Here is a 24,949-nt window from a genome sequence, read left to right on the forward strand (position 1 = left end):
CACCGCCCCGCGCCTGCGCGGCCGCTACACCCGCGCCCTATTTCACGGGCGGGAGCTTTGTGGCGCCCCCAGCGGAGCCTTCTGGAAGCCGCTCGGCGCCGGGGGAGGAGCGCGGCGCTCGCGGCCGCACGCCCCGGCCACGGGGGCGGGGAGGGAAGAGAGGATAGGAGGATGTACCGAGGGCGGGCGCCGGGCGAGGCGGCAGCGGGCTGCGCCGGGTGACGTGAGGGCGGAGTATGGAAGACGGACACACGGTGGAAAAGGGTGCGCGGCGCTTCTCTCCGGAGCGCCTTTGGAAAGGTTTCGGTCCCCCACCCCTTCTTAGTGAAGTGGTACCGCCCTCCCCTATAACTGTTGCAGGCCGAGCATGAGCCTGGGTTGGTCATTGGCGAGTTGGGTGGTGTGTGTGTGGCGGGTGTCGCTGTGTCCCAGGGAAAAGTTCCTCCGCAAAGGAGGAGCAGTAACTCCGGGACGCGTTCCCGAGGCGGGGCGGTCCCTCCCTGCGCCGTCCTTGAGCTGTTCGTGGCGCGCTGCTGCCCGCCCGTGAGTGCCGGGCCCGGGCTTTAAATGGGAACCGCATTGCTGCCCCCGTGTGCCTCAGCTTTCCGGCCGCTATAGCGTTTCCTTGGGATCGGCTGAAGTGTAGGGTGGGGTTTTTTTTTCCATCCCTTACATCGTAGGTCTTTGCTACAAGGTACTTAATTGTCTCGAGTGAAAACACTGTCCGTCCGTCCCCAGGCGCGATGTCCCAGGCGCTGGCGAAGGAGGTCCCGCAGCAGGAGGGCGAGGGCGGCTCCCGGAGGAGCGGCTGGGGCCTGCTGGTCACGGCCGGTGTGGGAGGCACCTTGGTGGCCCTCTATGCTGTGGCCACCCCCTTCGTGACCCCGGCCCTGAGGAAGGTGTGCCTGCCCTTCGTTCCTGCCACCACCGCTCAGATCCAGAATGTGCTGAAAATGCTGGAAAACAGAAGTGGCTCCCTAGTTGACATTGGTAGCGGGGATGGCCGCATTGTAAGTTATGGATGTTGCTGTCTTTTTAGATCACCTCTTAAAAAGTTGCCAAAGTGCTGGGCCTGCGTTTTCTCACACTTAAACATTTCTTGTCTTTGGCATCTGGTGGTTGTGTCTGAGTCTTATGGAAAGGATCAAAGCTGAGAAAGGTTTATATTCAGTTTTAATGGGTAATAAATAGTTTTTGCTGCAGTCTTACCTGTAGCTTGACTAAGGTAGTGGACAAAATGTCATTGTCGTGACTGGAGGGAATCACAGTGCATTCCCTTGACAAAGAGCTGTGATTCCACAAAAGGTGTGTAGCTACAGCGAGGCTGTGAGATGTTTAATGTATAAAGGTGATAGAAGTGCAAAAAGAAACAGGCAGTGATTGATGGATTTTAAAAGTAAAAATCCTAGTGTGGTTAGAACTGCAGTCTTGAAAATTTTGTGCACTGCTGGCTTCCAAATCCGTGTGGTGAAACTAGAATAAACACCAAGAGAAATGGTGAGAATCGTGAAAGAAAAAGCAATATCTTTCCAGGGTATTGCTTGAACCCCAGTTTGGGAAATGTGGTGAGGATATAGTAGAAAACTGTGTGGTTTGGTTTTCTTTTTGTTGCTGTGATATTTTGTGTGCCTTTTCATAACTATCTGCTTCAAGTCAAAGTTAGAAACAGGGTGGTGGTTTCTGGTGGAAACACACAAGTTCTTGAAGTTCTTGCTACCTTTGTCCATGTTCTTTGTGAATGAATCAACTGTTTGTCCATGTAAAAAAAACTGATTTGGAACCCCAAATCTGTGAAGAATGCTTGAATTGTGCCTGGGTAGGAAAAACAATTTCAATTTCAATAGGTACTGTGTCATTAATTCTGATATATTATATAGGTGCTTAAATGGAGACTGAAGACTATTTGGAAAGCCAGGTGCCTAAAAATGAATGCTTGGTGTTTCCTTGATGCATCTGTCCTGAAAAAAGTCTATTCAGATGCTTTTAATTATTTAGCACTTACTCAGGTGTAATCAGGGGATAAATATGAAGATATTTACCACATTTCCAAGTGTGGTCAGGTTCTTTTGGTGAATTTACAAGTGCTCTCTGTGTGTGATGGAAGATGCATTATTTTAACAGTGTGAAATATATAGTCCAGGTAAAGTTCTGTTGAGAAATGTGTACTTTCTGATTTCACCTTGCTTGTTTTGTAATTGATAGTTCATCAGGCCATTGCTGATTAGAAGTTTGCAATAGCCTTTTCAATTTTGTCTTAAACCTTTATTCTAAAAATCAGTGCATTTTTTTTTTTCAATGTAGATCAAGATTGCTTTCACACTCTTTCTATTGGTATGTCATTTTGGCTCTGATTCGGGGGCTGCTCAAGTGCCTATCCCTTACTGCTTTTCAAATAAGTGGTCTAATTTTGGGCATTTTTGCTTGTGAGTTTCACTGTTCTCTCTGTGATCAGTGTTGGTTCTCTTTAATTCCAAAACACTGTAATGAATGTGTTAAAATAAACTTTTTTGTGGATCATAGATGTACTGCAAGCTCACAGCTTTGCCCTGTGAATGTTTGTTTTCATTTTGTTTGCCTGACTATATTTCAGTTGGACTAGTAATAATAGTAAAATGTACTTTTGAGTTTTTTGTTCACTATATAGCTGATCTGTTGGGCATTAAACCCAGGGTGACTTAGGAAAGTGCTTTCCTTTGATTTATATTTTAAATAAAACTGTGTGCTTCTCTTTAGGTGAACAGACTTTTATGTTTCAAAGTGAAGATTTATTTTCTTCCTTGTAGGTGATAGCAGCTGCAAAAAGGGGATTCCAGGCTGTAGGTTATGAATTGAATCCCTGGCTAGTCTGGTACTCCAGATACCGTGCCTGGAGAGATGGAGTACATCAGAACACCAAATTTTATATTTCAGACTTATGGAAGGTGGGTAGTGAATTATGTAAGAATGGATCTGGGATGATTCAGAGATTTTATAAGTTTGGAAATACTTTCCTGAAAAAGCTGAAATGCTGTATGACCACCAGGTGCTGTACTGGGCTTTGTGCAAAGTACTTGTGCTGGGAATCTGGTTTCTTTGGGCTCAGTATGCTGTTCTGCTGCTTTTGGGCTTGATTCAAGAGCTTCCTGTATCAGCAGAGGCTCCTTGAGCAAGCCTGAGCCTGATGAATTATGTGGGAGGCTTTTTTTTTGGCTGTGGGGGTGTTTGTGTTCAGAGGGGAACACAGGAAAACTGTATGGCACTGAGTGGAAGAACTCAGTCATTAGGATGCCTAGGAAGTTTTTATAGCTAGCTAACATTTAACAAAAGATGGGGCAAACTTAAAGCATGTGTGATTTTATCATACACAGGAGTTGTGAAATAACTCTTCAGTTATTAGTAAAGTCATGTAGTTGTTTTCTAAATTAATGCTTTCTGTGCTTCCAGAATTGCTATTCCATATTCTTGGCCAGACAGTGGAAGTTTTTTGCTGTTCAGCAGTATAAAGTTTTCTTTATGTGGAAATTTTTGTGATGAAAAGTTGGTAAGGGATCTCCTTACATATTTTTGGTCTAAATCTCTGTTGAAAGAAGTGCAGCTAGAGGGATTAGCAGAAAATAATGTTGAGAATTTCTCTAACTATAAATGCCATTTTCAATAAGATTTGTTCTCAAATTTTATTTTAGGTTTCTTTTTCTCATTATAGAAATGTTGTTGTTTTTGGAGTACCTCAAATGGTAAGCTTACTATTTATTTTTTATTTTTACTATGTAATTGTATTTTATTTATTATACTGTTTAATTATTTGTTACAATGTTTAATTATTTTAATGCCAAGGCATTCAATGTTAATATGTTAATCTGCAAAATGAATCAACCTGCAGATGGTCAAAGGTGGTCAGAAATAATCATAGAATCATAGAATGTTAAGGGTTGGAGGAGACCTGAAACATCATCAAGTCTCAACCCCCTGTGCATGGGATACCTCCCACTAGATCAGGTTGCTCAAGGCCTTATCCAGCCTGGCTTTGAACACTGCCAGGGTTGGGGCACCCAGAAACTCCCTGGGCAACCCGTTCCAGTGTCTCACCACCCTCACAGTAAAGAATTTCTTCCTAGTGTCTAACTGAACATTTCCCTTTCAGTTTTTTTCCATTCTCCATTGTCCTATCTCTGCAGTTCCTGATGAAGTGACCCTCTCCAGCTTCATCAGGAGATTCCTCCCTGTAGGCTCCCTTCTGATATTGTGTCCTGGTTTAGGGCAAATTTGGAGAGAATCCCCAAAAAGGGCTTCTCCAAAAGCAAACCCACAGGCCCCTTCCCCAATTGGTTCAGGAAGAATTCCTCGGAGAGAGGTGGAAAGAACCTGTTTATTTGACAAGCACAGCACCCCCCAGCACACACAATGAACAATACCGGATGACACCACTCTTCCACTGCTCTGAGAAAGATGACAAATTCAGAAAAGTCTCTCCTGGGGGTTTGCTGTTGTCAGTCCCTCCGGTGCTGAGGCAGCTGCTGCAGCCACAAGGTGTAACCTCTCTCTCTCGGTGTTCTGAATCCCAGTCCGGAGCAGTCAGCAGGTCCAACGGCGGGGGGGGGGGGGAGAACAGTCCAGAAAGGAATTTGGACTGTTTAGCTAAGGTAACTAATGAGAAGGGGGGAAAGAAGCAAGAGCAAGCAAAGCAGAAGCGAAGCAGAAGCAAGAGCGAGAGCAAAAAGCAGGGCAAAAAGCAGAGAAGCCGCAACATGCTCTGGTGCTATCTGTATGTCCCGCCGAGTAGCTGATAGGAGGCCCAAAACAAAACTCTCACTCTGCCAGTCTTAAAGGCACAGAACATAATATCCAGCATAAATTACATACACACGAATGGGGATAACAGTCACCCTAGGACATTCCACCCCTTATCCCCATATCGTCAAACAATTTCATTCTCACCCCACAATCAGGTCTCCCTGAGGTACACATCGTGTTGTTCCATCTCTCTGCATCACCCACCATGTGCATCCTGGTCCCTGAGCAAAAACAACCCCACGGATGGGTTTGTCCGTACTTGAGGCAGAATTGATCCACACTGTCCTCCCTAACAAACCTTTGACATGTACCACTGGGACTTTATCTCCATCTATTATATTCAGGGACTCAGACTGGGCAGGACCTGCTCGGTTAGTGGAACCTCGAGTGTTAACTAACCAGGTAGCCTTTGCTAAGTGCTGCTCCCAATTTTTGAAGGATCCCCCACCCAAGGCTTTCAGTTGGGTTTTTAGTAGCCCATTGTACCTCTCTACCTTCCCTGCAGCAGGTGCATGGTAGGGGATATGGTACACCCACTCAATACCATGTTCCCTAGCCCAGGTGTTGATGAGGCTGTTCTTGAAATGAGTCCCATTGTCTGACTCAATCCTCTCAGGGGTACCATGCCTCCAAAGGACCTGCTTTTCAAGGCCTAGGATGGTGTTACGGGCAGTGGCATGAGACACAGGGTAGGTTTCCAACCATCCCGTGGTGGCTTCTACCATGGTCAGCACGTAGCGCTTGCCTTGGCGTGTCTGGGGCAGTGTGATGTAGTCGATCTGCCAGGCCTCCCCATACTTGTACTTGGACCACCGCCCACCGTACCACAGGGGCTTCACTCGCTTGGCCTGTTTGATGGCAGCACACGTCTCACAGTCATGGATAACCTGAGAAATACTGTCCATGGTTAGATCCACCCCTCGGTCTCGTGCCCACTTATAGGTGGCATCTCTACCCTGGTGACCTGAGGCATCATGGGCCCACCGAGCTAGGAATAACTCTCCCTTGTGTTCCCAATCTAGGTCTATCTTTGACACCCCTATCTTTGCAGCTCGGTCTACTTGCTCATTGTGTTGATGCTCCTCATTGGCTCTACTCTTGGGGACATGGGCATCTACATGGCGGACCTTGACAGGTAGCTTCCCTACCCTAGCAGCGATGTCTTTCCACTCATCAGCAGCCCAAATTGGTTTTCCCCTACGCTGCCAATTGGCCTCTCTCCACCTCTCCAGCCATCCCCACAGAGCATTAGCTACCATCCATGAATCAGTGTAAAGGTAGAGCCTTGGCCATTTCTCTCTCTCAGCAATGTCCAGGGCCAGCTGAACAGCTTTGAGTTCAGCAAGTTGACTTGATCCACCTTCTCCTTCGGTAGCTTGAGCGACCTGTCGTGTGGGGCTCCATACGGCTGCTTTCCACTTCCGGTTCATCCCTACAATGCGACAGGAACCGTCTGTGAAAAGAGCGTAGCGTGTTTCCTCTGGTGGCAGCTGGTTATATGGAGGGGCCTCTTCAGCCCGTGTCACTGGGTCTGGTTCTTCATCTGTGACACCAAAATTTTCACCTTCGGGCCAAGTTGTAATCACCTCCAAAATCCCAGGGCGATTCAGTTTACCTATACGGGCGCGCTGAGTGATAAGGGCAATCCACTTGCTCCATGTAGTGTCAGTGGCATGATGAGTGGAAGGAACCTTGCCTTTGAACATCCACCCCAGCACCGGCAGTCGGGGTGCCAGGAGGAGTTGTGCTTCTGTGCCAATCACCTCTGAGGCAGCTTGGACTCCTTCATAGGCAGCCAAGATTTCTTTCTCCGTTGGAGTATAGTTGGCTTCAGAGCCTCTGTAGCTTCGACTCCAAAATCCTAGTGGCCGACCCCGAGTCTCCCCAGGCACCTTCTGCCAAAGGCTCCAGGACAAGCCATGGTTCCCGGCTGCAGAGTAGAGCATGTTCTTCACATCTGGTCCTGTCCTGACCGGACCAAGGGCTACTGCATGAGCAATCTCCTGCTTGATCTGGGCAAAAGCTTGTTGTTGCTCAGGGCCCCAGTAGAAATTGTTCTTCTTGCGGGTGACCAGGTAAAGAGGGCTCACGATCTGACTGTACTCAGGAATGTGCATTCTCCAAAAGCCTATGGCACCTAGGAAAGCTTGTGTTTCCTTCTTATTGGTTGGTGGGGACATAGCTGTGATCTTGTTAATGACATCTGTAGGGATCTGACGCCGTCCATCCTGCCACTTCACTCCTAGGAATTGAATCTCACGAGCTGGTCCCTTTACTTTGCTCTTTTTAATGGCGAAACCAGCTCCCAGGAGGATTTGGATGATTTTCTTCCCTTTCTCAAACACTTCCGCAGCTGTGTTCCCCCACACAATGATGTCATCAATATACTGGAGGTGTTCTGGAGCCTCACCCTTTTCCAGTGCAGTCTGGATCAGTCCATGGCAGATGGTGGGACTGTGCTTCCACCCCTGGGGCAGTCGGTTCCAGGTGTACTGCACTCCCCTCCAGGTGAAAGCAAACTGAGGCCTGCATTCTGCTGCCAGAGGAATGGAGAAAAATGCATTGGCAATGTCAATAGTGGCATACCACTTTGCTGCCTTGGACTCTAGCTCGTACTGGAGCTCTAATATGTCCGGCACAGCAGCGCTCAGCGGCGGAGTCACTTCGTTCAATGCACGGTAGTCCACCGTCAATCTCCATTCCCCCTCCGATTTACGCACAGGCCAAATGGGGCTGTTGAAGGGTGAGTGGGTCTTGCTGACCACCCCTTGGCTCTCCAGCTCTCGGATCATCTTATGGATGGGGATCACAGCATCTCGAGTGGTTCTATACTGCCGGCGATGCACTGTGGAAGTGGCAATTGGCACCTGTTGCTCTTCTCCCTTCAGAAGTCCTACTGCAGATGGGTTTTCGGACAGCCCAGGCAAAGTGTTCAATTGCTGGATGCCCTCAGTCACTACAGCTGCTATCCCAAATGCCCACCTGAGTCCTTTTGGGTCCTTGAAATACCCACTTCGAAGGTAATCTATGCCCAAAATACATGGGGCCTCCGGGCCAGTCACAATGGGGTGTTTCTTCCACTCATTTCCCGTCAGGCTCACATCCGCTTCCACCAAGGTGAAATCCTGGGATCCCCCTGTCACACCGGCAATAGACACAGACTCCGTCCCCACATGTCTCGATGGGATTAATGTGCACTGCGCACCAGTGTCAACCAAAGCTTTGTATTCTTGTGGTTCAGATGTGCCAGGCCAACGAATCCACACAGTCCAAAAAACACGGTTTTCCCTAGCCTCTACCTGGCTAGAGGCAGGGCCCCTCTAAGCCTGGTCATCCTTCTTTCCCTGGGCATATGTCTTGGATGTTCCTTCAAGGGGATCAGACATATCATCATCATATCTGGCAGTTCGGCTATGGGCAACTGGAGCTGCTTCCCTCTTGGTGGAACTCCCTCTCTGAGTCCTGCCTTCCTTCAATTCACGTACCCGTCGTGCCAGAGCAGCAGTAGATTTCCCATCCCATCTCCTCATGTTCTCTCCACTATCACGCAGGAAGAACCACAGCTCAGCTCGTGGGGTGTACCTTCTCTCTCCATCTGGGGAACGTCTGTATTGGGCACTAGGACGTCTGATCTGTACTGCTGAGATTTGGAGAAGGTCTTCCTTAATTTCCTCCCTGAGCTTCTTGTGATTCTCCTCTATCTTATCCTCTAACTTCTGCAGACGTGTTTCCACTGCTGCGATCCTGGCATGTGTTGGGCCATGCACAGCGTCTGCATATGCTCGGAGCTTCTTCGCCATATCCAGCACGGTCTCATCCCTCTCATCCCGCTTCATTATGGCTAAGGCAGAAGCATATTCGTGTGGCCCGAGTCGTACAAGTTTCCGCCACATCACAGACGTGCATGGTACCAAGTCTGGGTTCCTAGTTGTTACGTCATCTGAGAAGATAATCTCTGCCACTGCCATTTCTCTCAAGCGTTGGATCCCTTGCTCTATGGTCTTCCACTGAGTCTGCTGCATATAAAGATCATCTGCACACAGGTATCTTTGTGCAACACTGTCCAAGACCCGTGCCCAGAGGCTGTGAGGATTAACCCCCCTCATCATTCCTTGGTCGATGACAGGATCATGTGACAGGGATCCCAAATGCCTGGCTTCAGTGCCATCCAGGATTGTGGCCTCACCTGCAGCATCCCAGAGACGGACTAACCAACTAATTATGGATTCATCGGGTCGCCGGGTGTAATCCTTCCTTAGGCCACGGAGGTCCTTCAGGGAAAAGGACTCCATATGGGCTTCTGGTCTGGCACCTGCTGCTTTGACTTCTGATTTTACATCAGGAGGCGCTGAGGGTCCTTCTCCTGCATCATCCTCATCATCATCCACTGGTCGATTGGTCTTGCCCGTGCATTTCCCACTTCTAGTGCTGGTAGCTACAGCCATTGGTTTAGCTGCTGGCTTAGGCTCACTATCTAGCTTGGCTGTTTTGTCTCCCTGCCCCGCTGCCTCTGTCTGCTGGCCAACCGTATCTAGCAATGTGCGATAAGCGTATGCCAAGGCCCAGCTCAGTGCAATGATCTTTTTCTCTTTAGGGTCATCCTGGTACTTCTCTTTCAGATATTTCCCCACCTCAACTGGGTTCTGAATTTGATCATGGGGAAAGTCCCAGACTATAGGGTCAGAGAATTCCTTCAGGATTTGGCCCATATTCTCCCATTTCCCACACCACTTAGGATTTTCCACACCTGGGTCTATTCCTGAGTCAGGGATCTCATCAGCCCGGCTAGAAATCTCAGCCCTCATTCTAGAGATGCAGCAGACTATATAGAGCAAGCTTACCAGATTGAGTACTAGAAAGATGGTCTCTTTAACATTCAGGGGAAACTGAACATTCTCCAAAAGCGATGCAACAGATTCAGAGGAGAAGAAGGAAAGCAAAGGCTGAAAAGCCTCACCCCCTGCTCTTCCTCTAACAATCTGGATGCATAACCATAGCCATGAACCATTCACACCTGGAGCAGACCCCAGCATGTTTACAAACTTCTTGCAAGCTATTACCACCAAGCCCAGCAGGATAGCTACTCTGGTCACTGCCCCTCTGCTGTAAAAGCTACGTATTAGAGACAATACAAGAGCTATTTCTGGATAAGAAAACAAACCAAGGGACCATAGAGGTATTAAGATCTCAAAAAACCTTAGGGACCAGAAATGCATGCAAGCCTTCCCCCCAATAGACATTATGAATTCAAAAAGCATGTCTATTAACTGCTTTACACTGAAACAGAATAATGGTAACCAAAATGCACTCAAAACAGGGTCTCTCCACTCTCTCTCGAGCCCCACGTTGGGCGCCAAGATTTGTCCTGGTTTAGGGCAAATTTGGAGAGAATCCCCAAAAAGGGCTTCTCCAAAAGCAAACCCACAGGCCCCTTCCCCAATTGGTTCAGGAAGAATTCCTCGGAGAGAGGTGGAAAGAACCTGTTTATTTGACAAGCACAGCACCCCCCAGCACACACAATGAACAATACCGGATGACACCACTCTTCCACTGCTCTGAGAAAGATGACAAATTCAGAAAAGTCTCTCCTGGGGGTTTGCTGTTGTCAGTCCCTCCGGTGCTGAGGCAGCTGCTGCAGCCACAAGGTGTAACCTCTCTCTCTCGGTGTTCTGAATCCCAGTCCGGAGCAGTCAGCAGGTCCAACGGCGGGGGGGGGGGGGGGGGGAGAACAGTCCAGAAAGGAATTTGGACTGTTTAGCTAAGGTAACTAATGAGAAGGGGGGAAAGAAGCAAGAGCAAGCAAAGCAGAAGCGAAGCAGAAGCAAGAGCGAGAGCAAAAAGCAGGGCAAAAAGCAGAGAAGCCACAACATGCTCTGGTGCTATCTGTATGTCCCGCCGAGTAGCTGATAGGAGGCCCAAAACAAAACTCTCACTCTGCCAGTCTTAAAGGCACAGAACATAATATCCAGCATAAATTACATACACACAAATGGGGATAACAGTCACCCTAGGACATATTGGAAGGTTGCTATGAGGTCTGCATGCAGCCTTCTCTTCTCTAGTTCCAACCCCCCTGCCATGAGCAGGGACGCTTTTGACTAGACCAAGTTTCTCAGAGCTCCATCCAACCTGGTTTGAACAAATCCATTGCTGGGACATCCACAGCTTCTCTGGGCAACCTGTTCCATTGACTCCCCCATCCTCATGTGAAGAATTCCTTCCTAATACCAACCAAAACCTACTTTCTTTCAGTTTGATGCCCTTCCCCCTTGTCCTGTCACTACCTGTGCCGCTGGAAGGTCCCTCTCCATATTGTAGATTCCTTTCAGGTACTGGGGGGCTGCAGTTAGGTTCCCCTGAAGCCATCTCTTTTCCAGGATGAACAAACCCAATTCTGTCATCCCGTGCTTCTGTATTGCTTGTTCCTTTGCTAAAGCAGGTGTGAGATGAAGTGGGTGAAGAGCTTTATGTGATGCCATACCGTACAGCATCCACTGAAAACATTTCTGCAGCAGTAACAGGAAGCGTAATAAACCTTCCTGTTTGGTGGTTTTTGTTTGCTTGTTTGTTTGTTTTTTCAACGGCACCAGAGGTAAACCTTTACTTCAGATTCCAATTGTAACCCGTATTGGAAACTGAAGTTGGTAAGGGTGGGGTATCAGTGAGCACCGGGGTGTTCCTCATGCTGCCAGCCCTGGGTGTTATGTGCTCCCTTGCTGAGTTCCGGCAGGGGGCACTGGAAACGTTCGGAACTGCGGTAGCACTGAGGGGAAAAGTCTGGTGAGGAAAGCTGGCTGAGTAAACTAGGAATAAACAAATGCCCTGGGAAAATGTGAGTAAACCCAGCAGAAATACTGAATTAACTTTTAAATGTAATAAAGTGGGATGCATTAGTAACAGCTGTGATAGAAAGGGTAGCTATAGGACTCAGAATAACTTTTGTAGATCCAGTAAATACTAGGTTTAATTCTTTCAATGAAAGTACTGTCATAAATGCAACAGATGCAAACATATGAACCTCTGTGTTTCCTGAGCATTCGTTTTCTTATGATTCCCTTTGAATTTACTTTGGAAGTTGTTAATGCTCAGCCTCCTGAATGACTAAATTAATCTTCTAGAGACCTTAATGCATTTCTTCTTTTTTTACTGAGAAACAATAGATCTTTTTAGCTTTTTGAATAATGCTGGCCTGATTTGATGCTTTCACACAGTGCTTTTATTTCATATCCAAGATTAGTTTTAAAAACCTGAATTTATTAATCTTCAGGGAAGACTAAGACCTCTCTTGTTCTTGCAAGCATCTGGGGGGAAGGTGTGTTTGTTACTGAGTTATTGCAGAGGGAGACTTACTTGTTCAGGGTAGGATGATGGAATTCTGGCCAGGTGTTCATGTTTGCAGCTCCTGTGTATTTTAACTGATTACACGCTGTACAAAAGGTTTACTAAACTATGTATCTATGTTTACACACCAAAAAATTCCCCCAAACCCTGGCTTCACATAAAATACAGTAGGATTGTAACACCTAATGTAACTGATGTATTTAGCTCAAAAACTAGTTTGACTGCTTCAAGGATATAATTCTTTTTGGCTAAACTTAGCTGAACTATTAATGATGTTTTCTAATTTGTGCTAATATGGATATGCAGTGTCACTAATTTTTATAATTGCTCCTAAAAAAATAGTATATGTCTAGATTTATATTTTCTGTAACAAAAATGTTTTCTGGGGTCTCAACTCAGTTTCAGGTAACAAAGTGGGCTTATTTTTCTAGTTTGTTGAAGGTGCTAGTAGGCTTATTTTTCTAGTTGTTTAAGGCAGCACAAATGTTAAAAAGTATTTGCAGTGTGGATGAAATCAGAGCCTTAAAAATATTTGGAGGTAACTCTTTGGTATATTACATCTATGACTGTAATTTTCCTAAAATATTCCATTGTTAGTGTAAGTGTAGCTATAATAGGATGTTACATCAAAGGCACACCCTGAATGTATGTGATAGTGAAAGCTCATTGCTGCCTTTAGAAAATATCTTTTCTTTAGTCAGTCTTATTTTCTAATAATGTTCTTTTGGGTTTTCTTTCTTTCATCTTTTTCTGAAATTTTATGTATTTTTGTCTTTGTGACGTAAATTTAGCAACATTTGTTAATAACTACTGACCTTTTAATTTTTTTAATACTTAAACATTACATCATGATAACCAAGGTAAATGGTTGTAGAGTTTATAGAGTAGAAGTAGCCTATAGAGTTTGCCATTAAAATTAGTCTTTCAGATAGATATGATATGTAAGAGTAAAAGGAACTCCAAATGGATGTGCACTGCTGGTCTGCTTGAACATACCATCAAACATTTCTGAAGGACAAAAGTGGCTAAATCTGTTAGGTTTCTTATTTTTTTTTTTTTTTCTTAGAATATAATCACTATCTGGGATGGGAAACAAATTTCTTTTAAGTCTACGTGTTAATTTATTTCTCACTTAATCCATGGCAGAATTTGCAAAGCACTTATTAGAAAAAGAACATTTGACTGGTCAGGGTGTTGCTCTGTTCTAGAAAAGTAGTGATATTTCCCCTGACTTTAATATCCTCTCAATTTTTGTGAATGGAGGAAAGCTGGACTGTAGGTATTCAACCAAGGAGAGTTGGTATGTGACATGATCCCCCTCAGCATCCTGCTCTCTACACTGGGGAGGGATGGATTTGGTGGATATACTGTTCAGTGGATAAGGAGTTGTCTGGATAGCTGCATTCAGACGGTAATGGTCAATGTCTCAATGTCCAGATGAAGATCATTACAATTGTTGTCCTTCAGGGATCTGTATTAGATCTGCTTAATGTCCTGCTTAATGTCTCCATCAATAGCGTAAAGCAGTGGGATTGAGTGCACTCTCAGAAAATTTTGCAGATGCACCAAGCTGTGTGGTGCCAGTTGACCTGTCTGAAGGACAGGATGCCATCTAGAGGGACCTGGACAAGAAGTGGGCCCATGGGAAAATTGCGAGGTTTAACAAGACCAAGTGCAAGGTGCTGCCCCTGGGTCAGAGTAGCTCTAAGTACCAACACAGGGGAATGAACAGATCAGAGCAGCCCTGCTGAGAAGGACTTGGGGGGTGCTGGTGCATGAGAGGCTGGACATGACCCAACAATGGGCACTCACAGCCCAGAAAGTCAAACATGGGCTGCCTGCAAAGCAGTGTGGCCAGCAGGGGAGGGAGGGGATTCTGCCCCCCTGCTCTGCTCTGGTGGGACCCCAATTGGAGTGCTGCATCCAGCTCTGGGCACCCCATCACAAGAGGGATGTGGACCTGTTGGAATGGGTTCAGAGGAGCTCCTTTTCTGGAGGCAGGCTGGGAGAATTTGGGCTCTTCAGCCTGGAGAAGACTTTTATGGGGGAGACCTTATTGTGTCCTTTTAGTACTTAAAGGGGGCTTGTAAACAAGATGGGAACAGAGTTTTTAGTAGGGCCTGTAGGGACTGGACAAGGGCTAATAGTTTTAAACTATAAGGGGGCAAATTCATATTAGATATAAGTAAGAAAAATTTGACGAATACAGTGGCGGAACAATGGAACGGGTTGCTCAGAGAGGCAGTAGATGGGGACTGGATGGGACTCTGAGCAGCCTTATCTAGTTTAAGATGTCCCAGCCCATGGCAGGGGTGTTCAACTAGACTACCTTTAAAAGTCCCTTACAATCCAAACCATTCTATGATTCTACATTCTCTTTCATGGAATGCTGCTGCAGGGGTTCACATGCCTATGTTAACAGAGTGTGGATTTGACTAAGCTCAATTTCAATATTATTTAATGTAACAGTATTTTACCATAGACTGACAGCAGAATGTTTGCTTTGGGTTGTTGTCTGTGTGATATTGTGAGTGTCCCAGGATCTGTTTCGGGGTTAGACTGTAAATTTTGAGCCTTTGAGTATCACACAATAGTTCATGAACCTTGGGGTGTAAGCATAAATAGCATAAATTGGGGCCTTAATAACCATTTTCTGGTTTTAGATATTCTTTGTCAAGGCATCAAAGCCAAAATATCTATCACAAATACTTTCCTCAGATTTAAAAGAAAAGAAATTACTCAAATCTTGGATTTCTCTTGAACACCTGAATTAGATTGTAAAGAGAATGCTCCTGCTTTTTACTGTTTCTGAGAGGTTTTTCTTGTAACTCAACAGATGCCACAGCTGGAGAAGAAGCTAGAAGAAGAACTTAAATGTAATGCCAGAATCATTGCCTGTCGCTTTCCTTTCCCTTGCTGGATTCCAGATCATACTACTGGAGAGGGAATAGACACTGTGTGGGCCTACGACTTGAAACATTCTAGAGCACGTGAAACAAAAAGCTTGGAAATAACACTAGAGACAGAATCTTAAACATTGAATTTGGATTTTTACAGAAATTTTTAGCTTTGACTGGACCTGTTGAAGATGAGATTAACATGGAGAGAGCCCTGGCATATGAAGATGTGTATGCACTATAAGAACTGAAGTACTGTGGCTGTCTGAACGCACACAAAGGTTACTGAAAGGTGTAGTTAAATGACTTAATATGATGTCCTGGTTTAACTCCATCTAGCAGTGGAGTACCATGTGGAGATTCTCAGTTCAGTCAAAGAGAATTCTCCCAGGCTTCATGCCTGGGAAACTTAAAGAGGAAGAATGAAAACAATTATTATCTCTTTCTGTTCATGTTGTTTATATATATGTACCTTCAGAGTGTGCTATTCATAGTTAACCAATAATGTGAAAGGTTTTTGCTTTGAGACCAATCAAATTTCACCTTAGCAATCCTGGTTATAAAAGGAAGTGTCCTTTTCACTACCTCTTAATAAAAACTCTCTTTTTCGCCTTTTGAGCCATGGAGTCATTTAGTCTGTCCCTGACTCAACAGCGTCAGTACCACAGAGATGTTCACTCACCCCAGTCCGCAGACTCCCTCAGTGGGATTGGAAAGAAAACTGAGAAGAAGGTCATACCCATGACCATGGACTGAGATAGGAATAGTTTAATAATTGAAATAAATTTACTAATAATAACAACAACAAGAAGAGAGGAGTAAAACCCAAGAAAGATGAGTGATGCACAATACCCTTGCTCACCACCCACTGATGGATGCCCACCCCATCCCAGAGCAGCAACTGCCAGCTCTCCCCAGTTTATATACTGGACATGATGTTTTATGGTGTGGAATATCCCTTTGGCCAGTTCAGCTCAGCTCACTTGGCCATACTTCCTCCTGGCTTTATGTGCATCTCCTTGTTGGCAGAACATGAGAAACTAAAAAGTCCTTGGCTTGGAGTAAGCACTGCTCAACATCAACTAAAACTGTTAGTGTATTATCAGTATTAGTCTTTTCTAAATCCAAACCACGGTGCTGTACCAGCTAATAGGAAGAAAATCATCTCCCAGCTGAAAGCAGAATATGTCAAAATTATGAAAAAGTTATTATAGAAGAGGAAAACTTCAAGATAGAAAAGGGGTTTAGAGCACCATTCATTACAGTTAAGGGGAATATATGAATAAGTTCAAATGCTCAAATTTGTGAGCATAATTTATACATTCTTTCTGACCCTACAGAACATTTGGTATTGGTGTTGGAATGATGAGCAAGTGTCTCCTCAAATGAGCTGTATTTCAAAAATGTCTGAATTTTGTATGCCAAGTACATTCTGCTGCATACACAAAACTGGTCCAGATGGAGTATGATGATGACACCAATGTTTCACACCACAGCCTTGAATGTGTACTTTTGAAAGCTGAGTGTGACAAAATGGGCAAATATAATAAGTTATTTGTTCATTAACACAAATGCTTCCTCTGATTATATTAATTTTTTTAATTTAACTTGTGTTCTGTTTTAGCATCTGCTGGAAAATAAACTCCAACTAAGCCACTCCCCTTCTCCTTTACCTCTTTCAGTAAGGGAGGGGCAAAAGCAGAACTTGTGGGTTGAGGTAGCAATTTACTGAATGCACAAAGCAAGAATAAGACATAGCACAGTGACAACAGCAATATTAATAGTAAAAGGATACAAAAAGAAGGTATTTTAGTGACAAAAACGAGTGTTCACCACTGGGAACAAGAATAATGGTGGATGCTTCCAGTAGATTGTGTTCTCAGGCAAAGGCAGCATGATGTCTGGGCAGACAAAATTGCCAACTCCTGGTGGAGGACCAAGGTTTTCCTTTGGAAACCATGCCCTCCGCCGATGCATGGTACAGAATAACAACCTGTTACATGCAAAGCTCTGACCCTTTTCTGCAACCAGGACAACTTGTTACAAGAACCCAAAAATGCAGGAGGATACTCTTACTGACCTCTTACTGGTCTAGGCTGTTGCAGATGACCATAACTCTTCCTAATCTTTCTGATTTAGGAGGAGTTTCAAAAGTCATTTACTTCTCGGTGAAGTGCCACCATTTCTGTCTGCTCAAACTTTAGATAAAGATACAGAAGAGAGTTGTTCACTTGAATACTTGAAGGCTGTCTCTGATTCCAGGGCTAGTTGTTCTGGCTAGTTTGCTTAAATCTGATTCAACTTAATTTAATTGATAGTGAGATGAGAAGGAAAGTTTTGCATCAGACTTGTTTTCCCTTCTATTTCTCCATGCATCTGATAAGATCTCAGAAACTCATGGTATCACTGTGTGGCTTTTCCTTGTAAGTGAAGCAAGTTCTCCCTGCCCTTTTGCAATGGGGTACTGTCACTGCATTGGTGTTTTCCTGGTTTGCAGTGGGGTACTGTCACTGTATTGGTGTTTTCCTTTCCTGCCGTAGTTACAACAACTTTCTGTTGTATAATGGTCGGCTTACTCATTCTATTTATCTGGTTCTCAGGTAAAGTTTTACTGTTTTCACTCATTAGCAATTAGTTAAAGGTCCTAATCAGCCTCCCCTGGCCTCAGTTAGCATACAGCCTGTTAAGCAGTAACTGTAAGTTTGTCAGATCTTTGCATGTATGTTACCCGTGGAATGAAGCTAAAACAAGCTGGGCAATTGTCACCTCACTTCAAGGCAGTCATTACCAGAACTAAAATTAGCTCAGTCCAAGAGAAGTGCTGAGACCCTAGAATTTGAGGTAGAAGCAAAGCCTGACATCAGGTGTTGGGAAAGCAAATTTGGCTGGTCTGTAGAATCTGACTTGAAGAGAAGTTGGGTGCTATTTGGGAATGTGTAGTCTACAATGATGTCTGTACCCATGCTTTTTGTTTTTGATGTGAGGGGACAGGAAGAAGTTAAAATATAAACCTACACTGAGGATTTGAAATGGGGCATGTTTTTTCCTGAAAATCTACACAAAACAGGAGAAGAAAGGGGCAAATGTGGATGAAGTGTGCAAAGGAGAGGTGATTTCAGCCTTGCATGGCAAGGCACACCTGTGAACATGGAGACTGTGTACTGAAGAGCACTAGTGTCTGGTAAGCAGTTTGACAGCCTTTCTCTGCAAGAATGCATAAACTATCTTGTAAGATTGCACTAAATGCTTTCTATAATGATTTAAGTGTTACAATGATTACATTGAGATAGAGTGACTGGACAGGGATAGAGTGGCTTATCTGAAATGCCAGAATTTAATATCCCAAGGCCATAAAACTGGGACCTCAGTACATCTGAAATAATTTCTAATGAAAAGAGACTAACAAAGGGGGAATTAGCTAATTAAGCAAAGTTCTTCCCTGAAAGATCATAAAAGAGAAGAGGAGGCAAAATATTTTGATCCATTGATTTGTGTGTGACTCATCTACAGTGCAGTGCTTTGACCCAGGTTTCTACAATCTACTTTCACTAAATTTAGTTTGTAGGAAATTAGGCAGTTATTTACTTTTCTCCTGTGTTTGACTATATATTTTTCTATTGCATTAACCTTTGCCTGGTGAAAGGTAAAACTGAATTTCTCATTTTTGCCTGTGGTAAAGGTTTTGGGATGTGCACTTCCTAGTTACCATCTATTGCTCCAGTAATACTTTTTGAGAAGGGCACAATAGAATTAATCATATGATGACCTCAGCTTTAGGAGTACTAAATGCTGTCCTCCAGTCAAGGAGAGATTTATGATTGTTTTAAAGTAAAGCAGAGGGCTGTTCCTTGCTCTGGTTATTTACTTTTGGGGGCCTACACTGAATTAGGCAGTAGTCTGAAGGTTTGGGATTCCTTATGATATAAGGAAATGTTCTGTATTTCCTGTTTCCACAGCTTAAGTGTGAAGTGGAAAGCGAAGTGCTCTTAATTTGCACAGGAGGACTGGGAAATCATTTTGCTGACATATTGTCCTTTTCTATCACTTGCTATATTCATTTGATAGGTTTCGAGATTAAATTCTTAACTGTGACTTTAGGTATCACTGTATGGATTATTATGGTGATACACTTCCAATTGCTAAGGTAATGTATTGTGATTTTGTTGATATGATACTTCAGAATGAAAAATTGCTTCTTCTGAAAACCAGGAAAGAGAATTACCATAATCAAATTATAGTGTAGGTCTGATGCCAAAAGGAGGCAACATTCAAGATACACATGCTGTTCAATACCAAAGTAATTTAGATACACAGAAAAACCTATACTTTATCTTTGTTGTGTCTTCTAGTTGTTTGTATCTTCTAGTAGAATCAATTGTATTTTGGGAGTTGTGTTATTTTTTCATTGACCTGTCAGATTTTAGCAAAAAAAGGTGTTACATTACTGAATGACTAATGCTTTCCTGAAATACTGTAGCATTGTTTGTAAAAAGTAAAGGTCAGGGTCATACTTACAAATGTTTTCTTTGTTTTTTCCCCCCTCTTTTTTTTTTTTTTTTTTTTTTTTTTAGTGAGACATCTTATGTCCATACAGGTTTTGTGATGCAAGATGAATTGAACAAATGTAGCATCTTAGTGGTGTGATTCTAATTTTGTAGTGTTCCATTTCCCTTTTGCAGAAATTGGCTTGGTAGAGAGAAGAAGATAGGTATGGCTCATGGCAAGACAGCTATGAGATAAGCAGCTTGCTCAGTAAACTGCCCAGTCACTACAGCCACAGAGCAATGTCGACCAAACTTGACTAGGTTTGTTTGGGAAATGTATGCTTATTTTGTGGGTTTTAGGCATTTGTGTATTACTGGGCACATTGAAGTTCTTGATTTATCCTCTGGTCTCATTATATGCTGCTACTTAATCTAGTACTGCTCCAAGGAAGTTAATCCTCTGTCTCTGAGCTGCTGTTTGTTTCTGACTCATGAGTTGTAGCCAGGTAAGAAGATACAGAACCCAGTTTCAAATTAAGCACAAGCCAGTTGAGTGAATATTGTCTGTGGTAAAAGAGTTCCAAATCCCAGGCTTTGGGGAAGTCTTCTTTCATGAAGGACACAGCTCAGGAAACAGCAAAGATCTGAATTCTGCATAATTTAACAATGACTTCAGCTTTGCTTTTATCACGTGTGTTCTTCAGGAAGTTTGCCCAGTGTAATACCCTTGTAAAATCTGCAGGAGAAGTAAGCAAAGGCAGCGTTTTGGTTACCATTTATATTTGGAGCTAAGGGAGGAAAGGAGAAGGGGGATCTTATAGCCCAATTGATTTTGATCTATTTCAAAAGCAACTTGACAGACTTGCAGCATCTGTGTGTACTTCTCATTGCACATGCCATGATTGGGCTGTGATGAGCATTCACACAGGAGTGGGTTCATGTCTGATGCCACTGCTCTCAGATGAACACTGTGTATCGAGAGATGGCCTCATACCTCTACAGTTTTGCTTTCCATGGTTTACAATTACTGAAGCATTTGTTCAAGATGTGAGTCCTTCAGATTCATAGTAGAAATTTGGATTGTCCTGTGCAGGGCCAGGAGTTGGACTTCAATGATCCTTGGGGATCTCTTCCAGCTTAGGATATTCAATGGTTCTGTGGTTAAAGAGGGCAGCCTAACATCAGATTTAATGCCAGTAAATTCTGCTGTGAGTGGATTATTTTCCTTTTTCATCTGCCAAGACTGCAGTTCTGTAGTTTTAAAATGTAGCCCCAACTTGCTTTTCAGAAATTATATACATTTCTTCTAGAAGATTTCTTTAATTCTTGGTAAGACAGTGTGGAATCTATGTTTAACTTAAAAACCACTCTTGAGCAAGATTAATGGAAATATTAATTTTGCAGCTTTTTTCTTTGAATGATAATCTTTCTGTTAATCATTGTATGTTTTACTGAGGGAGACATATGTGGATGACTATCAATTTCCCCCCATTCTTTTCCTGAATTCTCCCTCATATTTAAGTGCTTGCTTTGATTTTTCATATTCTCTTTTTATAATTTCACTGACTTTATAAATTAATCAATCTTCAAATTTCCTCTATATTTTTTCCCCTGTAAATTAGTTTTCTTTTATTTTTTGATTTTTTTTTTCTCTAGCCACTTTGCAGGAAGACTAAATATGTTAAGCAATGTTCTTTTTCTCTCTAACATTTTAACATGTATTGAACTAACCTTGATTTATTTAACAGTCTGTGCTGACATAGCATGACTTTTGTTTCCAGTATATGAAAGAAAAACACATCCATACCAATGGTATTTAGACTGAAAAATAGCCTTGGTCTACAATTCTGGCAAGTTAGTAGTTCTAAGTACCTAGTTTCACATTTTTATTGTATTTCATCACAGAGCAAATGAATACAGACCTTTTATCCCTTTGGTAGTTCTTTGGATTTGGGTTATTTGTTCAGGTGTGACTTTTGCTGATTTCTTTTTCTTAGTATAGTGTTGGTATTTCTATTAGAGGCTTGGTTGAAATGTCAGATGGATGTTTTTTCTGCAAGTTGGTGTGTGGAGCTGGAACAATCACTGTGATGTACTCCTATGAACTGCTGGCATTGGTAAAAATTATGTGAAACCTGCTTACCAGTAAATGCACAGGGATATTTTTCAGCTTACTGTGTACGTTGTGGTTTTTAAAAGTAAAGGAAGTTCTTGAAGATCGTATAAAACTTGTGGCACAAAGAGGTCTTTGCAAGGTCAGAAGCAGTAAATTATGGGCTTTCAACCTAAGGTTTGTGGCTACCTACTGAGGAATCCACAAAAAGTAATTTAAAAAGTAGATCTGCTCTCAGCAGATATATTTGCTACTCGTGGTTGTGTTCTTCCATTGGAAAATTTTAATGTGTCTGTAATGATCATTTGAGAATCCCTGAACTAAAAATATGGGTTTACGTAAGATACTAGCTAAATGGAATGAGCTTATCAAAGGTGAGGGAAGTTTTTTTTCTTCTTTCTGTTGTTGCTTGCCTGCATTGTTGAGCTTTGAACCTCTGCAGTGTATGAGCCTCTCTGTCTCTTCTGATGAGCATGTAAATTCCTATTCTGCTACATGAGAGCAGCCACATGGTTTTGCACGTTCCCATTGCAGTCTAATAATTCTGGCTTTTCAGGTAATTATATTTTTTGGCTTAGGATCTGCTTAAATATTAAAATTACATCTTTAAAACATGTGATGAACTGCCACTGAAGCCTTTCTGAAAAGCCAGCAGAGCCATGAAACTCCTTAATGCTGTAATGTCAGCAGCTGTCCATGCCAAAGCTTTGGTTCAGAGAGGCAGAAATGTGTGTCTCTCTTGCACATAATCTCTTGATTCTTGACATTTTTTTGAAAATGTACGTGTGAGGAGAAGATACAAATGGCGTTATCAGGAGGAGGATCAGTGTGAGCTCTGTGAGACAAAAATGTGAGTGGTGAGTGATACAGCCAAAATCTGAGCCTTCTCTGTTCTTCCAGCCCTTAAGCTTTAATGCTGTCCTTTTTTTTATTTCCCCCGAATTTTGTCTTGCTCTTCTTGAAAGTATACTTCTTTTTCTTTCTTTCCTATTCTTTTTTTCAAGTATTTCAGAGCGTACACAAATCAAAGTAATCTGTGTCCAAATGTGCCATTCTCTAAATTGTGCACAGGAGCCCTCATCATCTGTGTTCATGTATATTTTATTGCTGCTTCCTTCTTTTCAGTACAAAGAAACCAGACTTATACTCTGAATACCTTTATGTCAATACATAAATAAGCTTTGTGGGTGTGATCAATACCAATTAAGTTTATTTGCAAGCACAGGTCTCACACTGAATCAATTCTAAAAAGAGTTTGAGCAGGAATGGGGCAAATAGTGGTCATCATGGGAAAATACTCGTGTTACTTAGAGACAGTGATGGTAGAGTCTTCTGTCATTGGGATACTTTTAATTTCAGTGGGCAGTCAGATGTGTCAAGCCAAGTCAGGGAATGAAAGGGTAGTAGCAAAACAGCACTGTGTGGGTTGCTTTAAAAGAAATTTATTTTTAAAGCTGTCTTCAGAGGCTGCCTTCTGCCTTCATCTAAGTTGTTAAGTACAGCTGATGTTCTGATAAAGAGTATGTTGGAAGGAGAGTATTATTGGCTGAGCTAATGTAGCTAGTAAGCATCTTGAGGTGTTTATTCTGTAAATAAATAGATAAACAATTCAGATAATTTTTTCGCCTTTCCCCCATCCCACAAATGAAAAAAAAATACCCAAAAAACAGCAGCCCTTTAAAGTGACAACTTTGCCAAATTAAAATGGGAACTACTTCTGTCATCCTTAGAAATTAAATATAAAGAAACAGCTTTCAATATGAAAAAAGTTATCAGCTTCAGCAGTTGGCTCTTGTTTACAAGGGAGCATTAAATATAATGTAGGTCACATCAATGACTTAACAAATGGTTTAAGTTACTTTAAAAAAAAGTTACTGCTTCTTGTGAGTTTCCTGGACATACATTCTGAATTAGGTTGGTTGCTTATTCTAATAAAAACACTGATCAAATAACACCCTTTCAGGATTATTTGTCTACTGCAGGAAAATTAAGTAGTCTAAACACTTTCCATGCACAGGAAACCTGCATGCTGGATCTGTCATGAAGTTTTATCTATAGCTGTTTTCTTTTTTCTTGTCTGTACTTTGGGAGACTGAACATGAGATGATTGGAGTGGGGATATTTTTCCACTTGGGTCTTACTTGCATCATTAGATGTTGAAGCATGCCTTTAATCTCTTTCAGAATATGTGATCAATAGTGATCCATTTTCAAGTATTATTTTAGTCAAAACTATAAAATTTTAATTTCCACAGGCATAAAAGCAGATGTTGCTTATCATTCACATTTCTATTCTATAATATGCTTGAAGAATCTATGTTGGCAATACAAGTATATTTCCATTTTTGTGCAAAATACCCAGGAGATGCTTTATTGTCCTTGAGCACCTTTATTACTGTGGTGAGACAGTGTTTTGATCCTGGTGTTGCATATGCAGGTCATTCACTGTCTGAACCTGTAAGTGCCCATGTGAATGCTGCTGCTTCCTTGTTGGGGTGCTCCAAGCAGCACTGAGCCCAGGATACTGGAGCTCAAGCTCCACAGCAGACAATCCAATAGAAGTATTGTACTTTGGTTTGTATTTATTGTTGTTACATCCTCCCTGATCACTACACCCCATCCCTCCTCCCCTCCCCTAATAAACAGCCCCCACCCCAACCTCATCCATCAGAATGTGTTTATTTGTTGTTCAGCTGCTAGTACAAATTAGCAGATTCCTTTCCATCTTTGTCTAGGCCATGGCCCTACTGAGACCTGCTCAGTTTATATTTTCATATAAGTAGGCTCAGCGTTACCTTCAGCTGTCTCAGTTAAGGGTCTGCCTAAGAAATCTCAAAATCTTTGAAGGCACTGAAATGAGCGAGCTCAGGGTGCTGAAGATGTTCTGGAGCTTGTTGTTTTAGCATGAGGGAATACAGCACCAATGTAGGCACACAGTTTGTGGTCATTGGGAGTGGGGCTGTGCCTGAGCCTCATCCCCAATGGACTGCAGCTGTGCAGGGCAGGTGAGCAGCATTGAAGGTAATGGGACATGGAGTGCCCAGGTGCACTGACCAATCACCAAAGGGTGCAGAGGGCACACAGGTGTAAGGCATGTCAGATGAAGGGTATAAAAGGTTGGACTGAAAAGCAATGAAGAGTAAATGTTTGAAGCCTTCTGAGGTGGCGTTGCCCTGTATGGATTGATGCTTTCTGATATTGTATGGTGAGTCTCTGTGTGTTATGGCTGTCTTAACTGTGACGTGCTGTGACACACCAGAGATTTTCATAGGCTTTTATACAGACTGCTTTAGTGCTGCTGAATTTTCACTCTCCCCCAGTTTAGGAACTCTGGTAAGCAAAGGA

The 24,949-nt window shown here is 43.1% G+C and overlaps 1 protein-coding gene across 3 annotated transcripts; it reads left to right on the forward strand.

Moving 5' to 3' along the window:
- The first annotated feature begins 120 nt into the window (after nt 1-120).
- On the forward strand, nt 121-15,634 carry ATPSCKMT (ATP synthase c subunit lysine N-methyltransferase). 3 transcript variants are annotated; one of them, XM_050971560.1, is made up of 5 exons: nt 121-264; nt 739-1,010; nt 2,784-2,921; nt 3,663-3,713; nt 14,948-15,634. In XM_050971560.1, the coding sequence occupies exons 1-5, from the start codon at nt 237-239 to the stop codon at nt 15,143-15,145; spliced, it is 687 nt and encodes a 228-aa protein (XP_050827517.1). In that variant the 5' UTR covers nt 121-236; the 3' UTR covers nt 15,146-15,634. The 3 variants fall into 3 exon arrangements, with proteins under 3 accessions (XP_050827517.1, XP_050827516.1, XP_050827518.1); XM_050971559.1 differs by having other exon boundaries at nt 122-300; XM_050971561.1 differs by lacking the exon at nt 121-264 and adding an exon at nt 347-647.
- Nucleotides 15,635-24,949: the final 9,315 nt, after the last annotated feature.

This window comes from Serinus canaria, chromosome 2, assembly GCF_022539315.1.
Source record: "Serinus canaria isolate serCan28SL12 chromosome 2, serCan2020, whole genome shotgun sequence".
In the NCBI taxonomy this organism is placed as follows: Eukaryota; Metazoa; Chordata; class Aves; order Passeriformes; family Fringillidae; genus Serinus; species Serinus canaria.

Bases quoted from the DNA above. Each gene is read 5' to 3' on its own strand.
- ATPSCKMT (XM_050971559.1), top strand. From the start codon at position 237: ATGGAAGACGGACACACGGTGGAAAAGGGTGCGCGGCGCTTCTCTCCG. The intron at 301-738 runs GTTTCGGTCCCC...GTCCGTCCCCAG, and splicing joins TCCGGAGCGCCTTTGGAAAG to GCGCGATGTCCCAGGCGCTG. The intron at 3,714-14,947 runs GTAAGCTTACTA...GTAACTCAACAG, and splicing joins TTTTTGGAGTACCTCAAATG to ATGCCACAGCTGGAGAAGAA.